Source organism: Phacochoerus africanus, chromosome 6, assembly GCF_016906955.1.
Source record: "Phacochoerus africanus isolate WHEZ1 chromosome 6, ROS_Pafr_v1, whole genome shotgun sequence".
Taxonomy (NCBI): Eukaryota; Metazoa; Chordata; class Mammalia; order Artiodactyla; family Suidae; genus Phacochoerus; species Phacochoerus africanus.
Genome location: NC_062549.1, coordinates 103,903,182 through 103,916,918, shown reverse-complemented (window position 1 = coordinate 103,916,918; position 13,737 = coordinate 103,903,182). Strand labels below are relative to the sequence as shown.

Below are 13,737 nucleotides of genomic sequence, written 5' to 3'. Positions count from 1 at the left end.
ATGAAACTGCTCTGTTGAGGTCCATGAGACCCCTCGGTCCTGGTCTTGTTCTACCTCTCCCACCATTTACTTCCAGCTCTTTCTTTGACTTGCCTTCCTCTGCCCACCCTTGAACATCGGTGTTCTTCAGCATCCTATCCCCAGCCCTTTGTTCCTCTCCTTCCACGTGTTCTCCTTGGAAGACACCCCAGGCGACTAATCCCTGCCTCCTACTTGTGACTCTCAAGTTGACATCTCCAGCCCTGCTTTCTCCCAGTGACAGCCTCAAGGCTTTTGCTGTCCACTGAGATCTCCACCCAGAAGTCCCAGGGGAACCTCAGATTCCACATGTGCCAAAGTGAACTAGCTCCTCTCTTCTCCCTCTTCCCCAACTCACTGTATCAAATCCAGGAAAGTGGGGTCACTCCAAGCTCCACCTTTCGTCTCATCCATTCCTATTCTATACCACCCTACCTGGCCCTCCATTCATTTACCAAATGTCACCAATTTTAAGTCCTAGACATTTCTTGTCTAGATTCCCTTCTCTGGACTCCTGCTACCATTCTCTACGTCAGGTCCTTAATATTCCTTCTGTAACTGTTTACTTGCCATTTCTTCTGGCTCCCATGCTCACCGCCCTCATATCCATGCTCTACGAGTCCTCTGGAATAACATGCCTAAGATGAAAACCACTAAGATTCCCCTGCTTGAGACCCTCGATGGCTCTTCATTGCCTGCATTAAATTCCTAGCTATGTGTCTGCTGGATAAGGTTCAGCATGACCTGGCTCAGCCTCTCCAGCCTCACCTCAGCTCCCCCTGCCTCCAATTCTGTGCTCGCATGATGATATGGAGTAGCTTGTGGCTTTCCAACACCCCATGCTGCTTCATGAGCTTTCTTCTATTATCCTGTCCTACCCTATCCTGTCCTATGCCCTCTGCCTAGAGGGTCCTTCCCATCCTTCTTCACCTAGTTCATGCTAATTCATTCCTCAAGATAGCCCAGCCGTCACCTGGCCCAGGAAACCTTCCCCAAAGCCTCAGGTTAGGGAAATGCTCCTGTCGTATCTGGCCTATTGTCTCATGACTTATGAACGGCAAGTTGGAATTGTCTGGTTCGGAGTCTTTCTTCCCCATTAGCCTGTAATCTTGTCAGTGTTGTGGTTGCCTTTGCCCTAGTGCCCAGGGCAGCGCCCAGCATATAGCAGGTGCTCACTTAATGCTGCTGACCCGAACGTAACCCCTTCAGAGCAGGGATCATGACTTCCGCCCACAGACTTCTAGCAGACTCTCAAATGTTCCATGAATCACACTTAAGGTCAATTAATCTTCAACAGAGGCAACAAGAATATAGAATGGAGAAAAGACAGTCTCTTTAATAAGAGCTGCTGGGAAAACTGGACAGCTACCCGGAAAAGAGTGAAATTAGAACACTCTCTAACACCATACACAAAAATAAACTTAAAATGGATTAAAAACCTAAATGTAAGACTGGATACTATAAAACTCCTAAAGGAAAACATAGGCAGAACACTCTTTGATATAAATCACAGCAATATTTTTTTTGGCCCTGTATCCTAAGGCAGAGGAAATAAAAGCAAAAATAAACAAATGGGACCTAATGAAAATTAAAAGCTTTTGCACAGCAAAGTAAACCATCAACAACATGAAAAGACAACCCACTGAATGGGAGAAAATATTAGCAAATGATATGACCACGACAGGATTAATATCCAACATATATAAACAGCTCATACGACTCAACATCAAAAAAACAAACAACCCAATTAAAAAATGGGCAGAGGAACTGAATATCCGTTTTTTTTTTTCAAAGAGGAAATGCAGATAGCTAACAGGCACTTGAAAAGACGCCCAACATTGCTAATCATCAGGGAAATGCAAATGAAAACCACAATGAGATTTCACTTCACATCTGTCAAAATGGCTATCATTAAAAAGAACTCAAATAACAAATGTTGGTGAAGATGTGGAGAAAAGGGAACCCTCATACATTGTTGGTAGGAATGTAAATTGGCGCAGCCACTGTGGAAAAAAGTATGGAGGTTTCTCAAAAAACTAAAAATAGAACTACCATATGACTCAGCCATTCCACTCTTGGTATAGATTTGGAAAAAAAAAAACAAAAACAAAACACAAACACTAATTTGAAAAGATAATGCACCTCAATATTCATAGCAGCATTATTGACAATAGCCAAGATATGGAAACAACCTAAGTGTCCATCAAGAGATGAATGGATAAAGAAGATGTGGTATATAAATGAATAAAATGAAATACTACTTAATCATACAAAGAATGACATTTTGCCATTTGCAGCAGCATGGATGGACCTAGAAGGCATTATGCAAAGTGAAATAAGTCAGAGAGAGACAACTGCTGTATGATATCACTTCTATGTGGAATCTAAAAAAATACAACAAACTAGGGAATGTAACAAAGAAGAATCAGACTCCCAGACATAGAGAACAAATCAGTGGTTCCCAGTGAGTGGGGAGAAAGAAGCGGGAGGGGCAAGATGGGGAAGGGGATGAAGAGGTACAAACTATTAGGTACAAAATAAACTCCAAGGATATATTACACAACCCAGGGAATAGAGGTAATATTTTATGATAACGAGAAATCGAGTATAACCTTTAACAATTGTGCCTGTGTTGTGTACCTGTAACTTATACAATATACGTCAATTATACTTTAATTTTTAAAAACCGGAATAAAAGATGTTTCATGTGTTTCATGGGTGAAGGCTGCTTCCATCAATGGCCATGAAGGGAAAAGGGGAAGAGAGCTCTGACCACACAGCTCCCAAATGTACCACGGAGATCGGGCCCCGCAGAACCTGCACACCAGCATTCCATCTCCGAGTGGCACAGGCTCTCGCCGTGAGATTTGAAGGTAGTAAGCTCTCTGGTAATTATTTTTAAAAATAACCCACGGGGTCAGCAGAAGACGGCAGGTCCTCTCCTGAGCTCTCCAGATCACCAATGTCATGAGCACGTCAGCAAAAGGTGTTGGTATGAATTAAGAAAGAGGTTCTGTTAGGGCTGAGAGGGGACACTGGGTCTCCCAGGTGGGCTTCACCTGCATCTCCAGAACAGCTCTCCAGGCCCTGCCCTCTTACCACAGCCACCCCCCAGCCTGCCCATCAGTCCTCTTCTAGGTGGCACCAAGGTTTGGCCATCCTGTGCTTTTGCAACTGCAGAGCATGAATAGGTACCCAGGCATGCTGAGGCCAACAAGAGGAGCCTCCGTGGATTCCAGTGGGTCTCTAAAGGGTGGAGGACCCACATTTTGAACGCCCACCTCTTGCTAAGCCTCTGGCAAAACCAGTCAGGCTGGTTGTGATGTATTATTTTGAAAGCCCACGCACCTATCCTTGGAACAACAGAGCCACTTGTTGTATGAGGAGAGTTTCATGGCCATGGAAGGAATGGCGGCAGGTGGGGGGGGGGGGGGACTGGGACTGGCAGGGAGTTGGGGCAAGCATGGCACTGGGGACAGAGCTGGGGTTTCAGAGCTAGGCAGAGTGGATTTAAATGCTGCCCTGCCTCTCACGGGCTGTGTGGCCTTTGAGCACACGACTGATCTTCCCTGAGGCAATGCGAACCCTCCCAGGCTATGGTGAGGATGAAAGGAGGCTACACTGTCAGGCACCCAGCCCAGGGCATGGAGGTAGAAGAGGCTGGCACGAAGCAGTTGCCCCTGGCCTGGGTGCTGCCTGGGACATCCTCCCAGGGCGGAGAAGCCCGGATGGAAGGAAGCAGAGTGTCCTTGTGGGCACAGGAAGGGGAGGGCTGTCCAACAGCCCTGAGAGCACCCAGAGTGCCCCAGCCCTGCTGCAGGGCTGGTGGCTTCAGAGGGAGGTGAGGGAGCTGACACTGTTTTAAGGGAGGGGATTTTCTAGGCCGCCTCTGAGCAGTGAGGTTCTTTTGGCCTCTTCCGAAATTCCACTGTTACTCTGAAGTTTCCCTCCACCACAACCAACAACACCTCCCCACAACACCCGCCAGGCTTCCTCAACACTATCGTGAGCTGTGATGACACTGAACGGCCGACCATTTCAGGAAAAGCCTGCCTTCACTTTTCATCTCTTTCCTGACAATAAAGAGGTGCCTAGAGGGAGGCGCAGAGGAACGAGAGGGGCTCCCTCCAACTCTGGGGAGTTAACCCTTCACTTTCCATGTCTTTCCTTCCAAAAAGGTAAGTGAGGAATAGACAGGCACCTAGAGAGCGCGACGAGGGGAGCGGAAGTAAGAGAGGGGCTCCCTTCATCTCTGGGGAGTTAGCCCCCATCCCATCAATGCGACTCCATCCTCTCGGCTCTACTGCACAAACACGGTTCACACGGGCCACCTGTGCCTCTCCTCCTGCTGATTCTCCATGTGCTTCCCCAGCCCCACGCCAGGCCAGGGGTGGGGGGCTGGCGCTGGCCCTCCGCACACGTCTTTTTCAGCAGCAGCCGGGACCTCCTCTCCAAGGAGCCCCCAGGTAAACAAAGGACCCCGCCCTGGAGCCGGGTGGAGAAGGAGGGTGTTGGTGTGAATTACTCAGCAGTACTGAGAGGGGAAGAGTCAAAGCAGGTTCACCTCCTTCATCCTGGGGGCTCGAGAGGGTTCCCTGCAGCCCACCCATCCTCAGTCACAGATTCCTTCCTCCCCACGGGGCGGCCCTGCCACCCTGAGTGTTGCCCCCACGAGAGCCCTGACATCCCAGCCTGGCACACAGGTCCTCAGTCCAGAGGCTGCCCCAGCAGGTGCCAGCCCTCCCTCCATGGTAGAAAACCAACCGAACCCAGATTGGGGGCTTTGAGTGGCTGTGGTGTGATGGAGTCCACTTAGGCTCCCGCCAGCCCCGTGCTAGACCAGAAAAGGGTACAGGTAGGGAGAGACCTAGGGGCCAGCCCCGCAATCTTCCCCACCCCCAAAGACCACAGCCCTGCTCCCTTCACCTGGAAGGATAGAGAAGAGCACGCTACCTCCAGAAGACGACCTGCCCCAGCGAAGCCATGGTGGGGAAGGGCCCTGCCCGCAGGGCGCTGGATGCTGGGGCGAGGGGAGCTGCCGCTGGGCTCCCTGTGCTGTGACTCAGCCGGCTCGGGGCATTGGCTTTAAATAGTGGGCTCGGCTGGGAGTGGCTGGTGCAGCTGTGGACGGCTCAGGTATGAGGAAACAGCCCTGCCGTGCAGGAGCCCCTGCAGGCACAGGCCAGGGAGGCTGGGCCCACATAGCCGCCTTGCCGTGCCTTGACCTGGTGACAGGGTGACAAGGAAAAGCTTCCCAGGCCCCTGCTTGAGGCTCATATTCACACGCATCTGTTCTCCTGACTCTGTGGAAGGGAGTGCTAGGGAGGGGGAGCTCATCTGCACATAACAAAGGAACAGAACAGGAGCTCCCATCATGGCTCAGCGGTAATGAACCCAACTAGTATCCATGAGGATGAAGATTCAATCCGTGGCCTTGCTTAGTGGGCTAAGGATCTGGTGTTGCTGTGGCTGTGGTGTAGGCTGGCAGCTGTAGCTCTGATTTGACCCCTAGCCTGGGAACTTCCATATGCTGCAGGTGTGGCCCTAAAAAGACAAAAAAAAGAAAGAAAGAAAGAAAGAAAGAAAGAAAGAAAGAAAGAAAGAAAGAAAGAAAGAAAGAAAGAAAGAAAGAAAGAAAGAACAGACCGGAATGGCAGGTCTGTGCCCAGAAGCAGGAGGCTGGGAGTCCTTCCTGTGGCAGCTGATGCTCTGGAGGAGACTCAGGCTGAAGGACCTCAGAAAGGCTGTGGCTGAAATGACAAGGATGCTGAGCCTGTCAGTAGAGACTGAGCTCGCCTGGGGTCCCTGAGACAACCCAGCGGGGTGGGCACATCTCCGCGGGTTTCATTTCAGGGGAGGGTGGGAGGGCCTGCCCTGCCTGCCCCCCCAACCCCTTAGTTTGAGACTCCAAACAGCACGGAATGTCAGCTGAGCTATTGCTGTCGGGTGAGTGGGTTAGAAAAGCCAGTCGCTGACATTTCATCCAGAACTTGGATTTTCAACCAGACAGGAGGTCTAGGGCATAAAGCTCCCACTCTCTGTGTTGTTTCCACCATCCCCTCCTTCCCTGGGTCGGGGAGGGGGGAAGGGAGGAGCCCTGGGATGGGAAACATCCACTGACTGGCTGACTATGTTCATTTCGGGGTAGAGATGCCCCAGGATTTAGCAACATGACTCCAGTGTTGGCACACCAGCTGCTGGAATAAGCACGGCGTCCAGCTGGGAAAGGAAGGAGAACCGGGTGGGGAGAAGACCGCAGAGGGAGAGGGGAAATTAACCGTGGGAAGATCTTTAGAGGCACCCAAAGCCAGGTCCAAATCCCACGGTCTTAATTATGGACGTGACTTTGGGAGAAATACTTTTCTTCAAGGCATCTCTTACTGGGCTGGGGTGTGGCGCACCTAAGGGGGTCTACACGCCTTTCATTCCTACAGAGGATGTATGGGGTGACACCTGGGACAAATACGGTGCCCATGCTGCCTGGATCCTTCCTGGATCTGGGGAGCCTAAAGGAAGTGAGAGCAGAGATTACAATAATTCCTGTGTATCTGACCCACTGGAAAGATACAGGGTTTCTGCCCAGCTTCTCAATGAGCCTTAAAAAGAGCAGCCCCACCTCAAAGAGCCCGGAGCAGTGTCACTGAGTCTGTCTTCTCCAGCCATCTATCATCATGACAGATGGACTAAGGAAGTCCTAGAAGAAAAACCAAGACATCCCCCTGAGAGATAAAGTGACCAGCAAGCAGCTGCTGTCAGGGGCAGAGCTGGAGTTGCTCACCTGCCACCAGGGCAAGCTCCATCAGACAGCGACAGGGAGCCAGAAGCCTCCTGCTGCCTCTGCAGAGGCAAACAGACCTCATCTGATTCTGACACCAAAACTTGAAGAGTAATGCACATGAAATAAAGGAAAAATCATTGCAAAGCAACAGACCAATATTGAAAAATGTTAGAACATAAACTCGTGTGTATGTGTTTGGGCAGAGAGAGACAGGGACTTTGAAGCCTGGATCTCTGCAGCATTTAAAAGCCTCTCTAGACACTTTCTTCTCTGAGAAATGCCTCATGCCTCCTGCTCCATCCTGTGCCCAGACCATCTGCCTCTGCCTGTCCTAGAAGTGACGGCGTTCTCTGTGATTCTGTCCTCTGCCTTCTCTTCCCACAGTGCACATGTCCCCTGGGTGACCATGTCCACTCCTCTGCTTCAACTGCCCAGTCTGCAGATCAGGATATCTGGACCCCCCAGCCCATGCCTTCCGACGGAGCTCCAGCCCCACATGTCCAGCTGCTTAGTGGAATCTCCATTTGCTGTCCCATAGGGCCAGGTTCAAGCTGGAATGCATCCTGGTCCATCCCTAACCCTGCCGCTCCTCCTGGGTTACGCCTCATGGAAACAGCAGCATCCCACGCCTGATCGCCCAATCAGAAACCTAGAAGTCACCCTCTATACTCTCTCTCTCTCTCTCATCCCTGTGCTCCTTGCATCTTCCTGCCTACATGACTTTGCTCTGGTCGTCATAGCAAAGTACCACAGACGGCTTAAACAACAGAGGTGTTATTTCTTCACAGTTCTGGAGGCTGAAGTCCAAGACTGTGGTATCAGCAGGGCTGGGTTCTTCTGAGGCCTCTCTCCTTGGCTTGAGGATGGCTGTCTTTTCCCTGTGATCTCGCAAAGTCGTCCTCCTGTATGTCTCTGTGTCCAAACCTTATAAGCACAGCGGCCACACAGATTAAGGTCACCCCAATGACCTTTAACGTAATCACCTCCCTGAAGACTCCAGCTCCCAGGACAGTCACAGCTGAGGAACTAGGGTTTAGGACTTCGGCGTATGAATTTTTTTCAGGGGAGGACACACATTTCAGCCCCTAGCACTCCTTTCTGCCTCCCCAACCCACCCCTTCTATGATCCCAAATAGGATCTCTTAGATTCCATCCCTCATTTCCCATTTGAAGTAATTTTTTTTTTCTTTTTAGGGCCACACCCACGGCATGTGGAGGTTCCCAGGCTAGGGGTTGAATCAGAGCTACAGCTGCTGGCCTACACCACAGCCACAGCCACATGAGATCCAAGCCACATCTGCGACCTATATCACAGCTCACAGCAATGCTGGATCCTTGACCCACTGAGTGAGGCCAGGGATCGAACCCACATCCTCATGGATACCAGACAGGTTTGTTACCACTGCGCCACCATGAGAACTCCTGAAGTGAATTATTATTTCATCGCCCCATCTCGAGTCTGCCCCTGTAAGTGCCAACATAGCTACTTCTGCAAGAGTGATTTGTCTACAGTGCAAATCTGATCAGACCACTTCCTGGGTTAAAATGATCATTGATTCCCCAGCGCCTGTGGCTCCCAACCTCTCCAGCTTCTGCTCTCATAGCCCTTCACTCTGTGAAACAGGCAGGCTGAGCTGGTTTCCCCCAAGTGCCATACTCTCCCAAGCTGCTCTCAGCTGCCTTTGTACAGGCTACTCTGTCTGCCGGGAATCCATCCCCTGCCTTTTCCTTATGGGCCATCAATTCTACGGGAACCTTGCCCTGACCACTTCCATCTAGCAGGCGCCGTGCTCTGGGCTCCCATGTGAACCTCTTGCCTCCTTTCATCTTCCTAAATCGAGACTGCCGACTTCTCTGACTCCTTCATCAGACACTCCTTAAAAACAGAAAAGGCGACTTGTTCATTTCTGTATTTCACACCAGCGTAAGGCATGCACAGGATAAGGCTGCTACAGGTTTGTTGAATAAATGCACGTTTTTCTTTCATAGCACACAATGACAGTACTATTTCCTGTTGATGCAGCCACCTCATCGCTAGTCTGTGAGCTCCTGGAGGATAAAAATGAGGCCTCATTTATCTTCCTGTCTTGGGTCCTAGCTCTGTGCCAGACACATAAAAAGGACTTGGTGATGTTTGATGGATGGGTGAGCAGGGATCAACTTGGGGTGTGATCCATCAAACCCTTTCTAGAGCAGATGTCTCTGCGCTGGATCGACGCTGTTAGAAGTGGGAGAGAAACAAATTGCCTTTGAGATAGAAGAGCAGTTTAGGATTAGGACAAAAGATAAGGCAGGAGTTCCCATCGTGGCTCAGTGGTTAACGAATTGGACTAGGAACTATGAGGTTGCGGGTTCGATCCCTGGCCTTGTTCAGTGCGTTAAGGATCTGGCATTGTTGTGAGCTGTGGTGTAGGTTGCAGATGTGGCTCAGATCCCATGTTACTGTGGCTCTGGTGTAGGCCTGCAGCTATAGCTCCCATTCAACCCCTAGCCTGGGAACCTCCATGTGCCGCTGGAATGGCCCAAGAAATGGCAAAAAGACAAAAAAAAAAAAAAAAGATAAGGCAGATGTGTGAAACAAATACAACATCTGTTCTCTCCTTTCCATCTTGGAGAGGCAGAGACCAAGACGAACAATGGATCTAGAGCTGAAAGTTCTCATGTATTTTTAAAAAAATTCTTTGAGCAGCCTGGTCACCCAGGGCTCTGTTTTCTCATTGAGTATCTGTACATTTCCCTTGCACCAGCCTACGGTGTCCTGCGTAACTTAGCCTGGGTAAGAGAGGAGCGCCCACTCCTGCCCGGGGCTTTGCCCTTTTCACAAAAGGCTGTGATCTCACATGATCCTGACCACCGCCCTGTGGGGGTGGGAGGTTTGTCAATGGGAAACTGAGTCTCAGAGATTAAGGGATGTGCTCAAGGTCAAGAGTTTGAGTTTTCCCAGGCCTGCTTGCCTGTGCATATAGAAGGGATTGCAGAAGGGAATATAACAGAGCTTTCAATACCTCCTGAGCCTTTACCATCAAAGGGGGAATCTCTGGCAGTCTGTAAGTTTTGCCTTTCAGAGTCTCAGGAAGTGTCTCCAAAGTTCTCAGAAAGGCAAACTGTGGAAGATTCTTACAGCGAAGACCCCCAAGGAATCGTGCCTCTGCGCATCTAAGCCTCTGCGCAGTCCCTTCCAGCGCTGACACTGGGCTGGACGCTGGGACATCAGCAAGGCTGATGCAGGCAGAAGCCTGAAGGGGGCGTGTGCCTTTGGACTTGCTGGCTCCAGCTGCCCAGGGCTCCTCTGCCACCTGTGATAAAGCATCTGGCCCTGAGCCGAGCCATCACAGCCAAGAGCCCTACATCAACCAGCCTCCAGACGACCTGCCTGCTGACCACAGCCCGTGAATGACCAGGGGTGACGAGAAGAATCACCCCATGGAGCCCAGTCCAAATTGCTGACCCGCATAATCACAGACAGTTCTTTCATCTTATTTTGCTCCATGTTTCTCTGGTGGCCACTGCCTCGGAAGCCACTTCCAAAGCCATCTCACCATTACAATTACTGCAGGGACCTGCTGCGTCCACCCTAGTATCTATAGCCAGAGTCCTGTCTGGCTTCTAAATTGCAGTGGTGTTCCATGGAGCAGTAAGTTATGCCCTGTCTCACACATACACAAACACCTATATACATACACACTGATGCCTCCGAGTTCAAAAAATTTTTTTAAGATTTTTTTTTTTCTTTTGGTTTTTGTTGCTGAATCTGCTTTCAGGAAGGAAATACCCACCAAGAGCAACCACTATACCCACACCTCTGGACCTGCTCATCAATATTTCAGGCTTTCTCTTAATATGCTCGTCCACTCTAAAACCTGCTCTGAGAAATACCTTGAGGTTAGCAGGGCTGTGGAATCTTATGATAGCTGCTAGAGGTAAAGAGACCTCATGATACTCAGCTGAGCTGGGAAGAGCAGACCTCGTGGTCTTAATGTAGCAAACTTCAAAACAGCTAACTGAAAGGAAGGCTGACGTCTAGTAAAATATTAAGGAGCTTTCATTTCATTTGAGATTCTGACTTTCTCTCACTGGCTGCTGGTGCCCTCTTGTCAGGGAAGGGCTGGTGGCTTCATCGCTGGCCAGGCTGGGGACCATGACCAGGCAGGTGCCAGGCTGGCCCTCTGTTCCCATTCCCTCGGCCTCAGAGGAGCCCTCAGGCGTGGATTTCTGGCAGCCCTGCCCATCAGCTCACCAGTTTACAAGTTTGTGTGACCCCTGCCGTCATCACAGAGCCAAAGTGTGCTGGAACCCGGGCGCATTCCACGGCCAACTGACACCAAACTCAATGCTCCTTTTTACCCCGCATCCGCGGGAGACACTGCTAGTCGAGCAGGGGTTTCATTGCTGCCAGCCTGATGTGGCACAGAAACCTTTTCAAAATAGCATCCAGGCAGCCCCCACCAAGCAACTGGAGACGGTCCCTGTATTCCTCTGATAGTACTGCCGTGACAAAGTACTGTCACCTGGGTGGCTTAAGCAGCAGGCCTTTCTATTCAGTTCTGGAGGCTGGAGGTCTGAAGTCAAGGTGTGGACAGGGTGGTTCCTTCTGAGGCCTGTGAGGGAGGATCTGCGCCAGGCCTTCCTCCTGGGCGTGTGGATGGCTGTCATTTTCCTGCGCTTTCCTGTCATCTTCACAGCTGATGTGTCCACATCCCAATTTCCTCTTTATGTAAGGAGATCAATTGGACTGGATGAGAACTCATCCTAATAATCTCATTTTAACTTAATTATCTCTGTAAAGAGCCTGTCTCCAAGTAAGGCAACACGCTGAGGTCCTGGGCCAGGGTCCATCCTGCAATCTCTCTTCTTAGGGAGACACAATTCAACTCCAAACAGTCCCTGAGGTGAGGCCCACGCTCCTCCCTTTCTTTTTTTTTTTTTTTTTTGTCTTTTTGCTATTTCTTGGGCCGCTCCCGCAGCATATGGAGATTCCCAGGCTAGGGGTCCAGTTGGAGCTGTAGCCACCGGCCTACGCCAGAGCCACAGCAACGCGGGATCCAAGCCGCGTCTGCGACCTACGCCACAGCTCACAGCAACGCCGGATCCTTAACCCACTGAGCAAGGGCAGGGACTGAACCCGCAACCTCATGGTTCCTAGTTGGATTCGTTAACCACTGCGCCACGACGGGAACTCCCGCTCCTCCCTTTCTTTCTGCTGCTGCTCCAGACTGGGTCCGCGCCCCCTGCTCTGAGCAAGGTATAAGATCTGGGGGAGAAAGTTCGGGTGGGAGGCTCATTTGCCACTGGCCTGCATAGCCCCAGGCCAGCAATGATGCTCCTGACCTGGCTGGTGAGACTCAGTCCCCAGCCAGCTTCCAGGTCCATGTGAGTCCTTTCCTAGAGCTGCATGTTAATAGGAAGGACAACTGTGAAAAGATTGAAATGTTCTTCTCAATTGCTTCTTGTCCCTCCTCAGAGAAGGATTAGACTTCTTATTCCACTGGCATCAGGATTAGTTGTGTGACTCACTTCAGCCCATGAAAGGCAAGGGGTGGGGACGTGACTCACTTCTGAGAGGAAGCTGTAAGAGGCAGGTATGCATGGCCTTGGTCTCTCTTCTGTGCAACATGGGAAGTGTCCTAGATGCAGGGGGGTTCATCAGCCTGTGTCCTCGAGCAAAGGTGATGGGGGGTGGGCAGAGCTTACACCAGAGTATGATAGACATGCAGCATGAGCTTGAATAAATCTTTCTTATTAAAAGCCACTAAGATTTAGGAGTTGTTTGTTACTGGGTATAACTGTCTCTCCTGACTGATACAACAACCTTCCCAATAGAGGAGGCCTCTGTGTTGGTTAAGAACATACATGTGGAATGAACATAAGGGCACGTTCCAAATGGATCAATGTTTAAATGTCATCAATGAAGCCATAAACGTACTAGAAGAAAATGAGAATTACCTTTATAACCTTAGAGGGGAGGCTTTCTACTTGCGACTCAAAATTGAGAATCTATCAAAGAACGACAAATTGTATTACATAAAAATAAAAAACTTGACATAGAAAAACAAACAACTGTAACACTGAGAACAAGAACCCCAGTCCAAAACAAACAGATCCCCAATGTGTGGCAGACGGTTTGCAGAAGGGGCCACCAATTTATTCCTTTTATTCACGCCTTTCAGTATTCCCTTCCTTTCCCAAATCTGCTCTTAGCCACAGTACTTGTTTTGGCCCCTGAAGAAGTAACAAAGGTGCCACAAGCAGAGGCTTAAAAACACTTGGACTTTGGTACTTGTTCTCTTGCCGATTTTTGGAACCTGTGACCATCATGAGAAGAAGACTGGACCAGTCGGCTGGGTAGCCAGTGACCTCTATGACGTCCACTGAGCTCGTCAACCACCAGACACAGGATGGAGGCCATCAACCACCCGCTTACTTTAAAGCATAAGTGAACCCAGCTGAGAGATGAACTCTCAGCTGAGCCCAGACCATTGCAACACAAGCAAATAGATGGTTGTCATCACAAGTTTGCAAATCTGGGAATGGATTCTTACACACACACACACACACACACACACACACACACACACACACACGTGCAAATAACTGATGCCCTAAGCAAAATCAAAAGGCAAACAACAAAAGGAGAACATTATTTGCAACTCATACCACAGAGGGCTTATGTTTCTAAGTCAATATTTTTCTTTTTCTTATATAAATTTCCTTATTATAAAAATAGGGAAGATGAACAACCCAGTGGGAAAATGAGCAAAGGATATGAACATTCAGTTCACAGTAAGGAAAATACAAACAGCTTTTTAAAAATATGAAAACATGCTTGATCTCATTCATAATAAGATAAATTCAAATTAAAACTACCTTGGGATGCTATTTTCACCTATCAGATTGGCAATGGTACAAGGGTTTGACAACACACTGCTTTGGCACGTGTGGGT

The 13,737-nt window shown here is 49.7% G+C and overlaps 1 protein-coding gene across 3 annotated transcripts in view; it reads right to left on the bottom strand.

Moving 5' to 3' along the window:
* Positions 1 to 13,737, bottom strand: part of VTCN1 (V-set domain containing T cell activation inhibitor 1) — a 177,531-nt gene that overhangs the window by 86,099 nt on the left and 77,695 nt on the right. Inside the window, exon 1 of one of the 3 annotated variants that reach the window (XM_047784905.1) lies at positions 4,972 to 5,063. The exons of the other annotated variants lie outside the window; for them this stretch is intronic. Coding sequence (XP_047640861.1) covers positions 4,972 to 5,003 — 32 coding nt within the window. The 5' untranslated portion in view covers positions 5,004 to 5,063. Of the gene's footprint in view, positions 1 to 4,971; positions 5,064 to 13,737 lie in introns of those variants that run through there. 3 annotated transcript variants of the gene reach the window in all.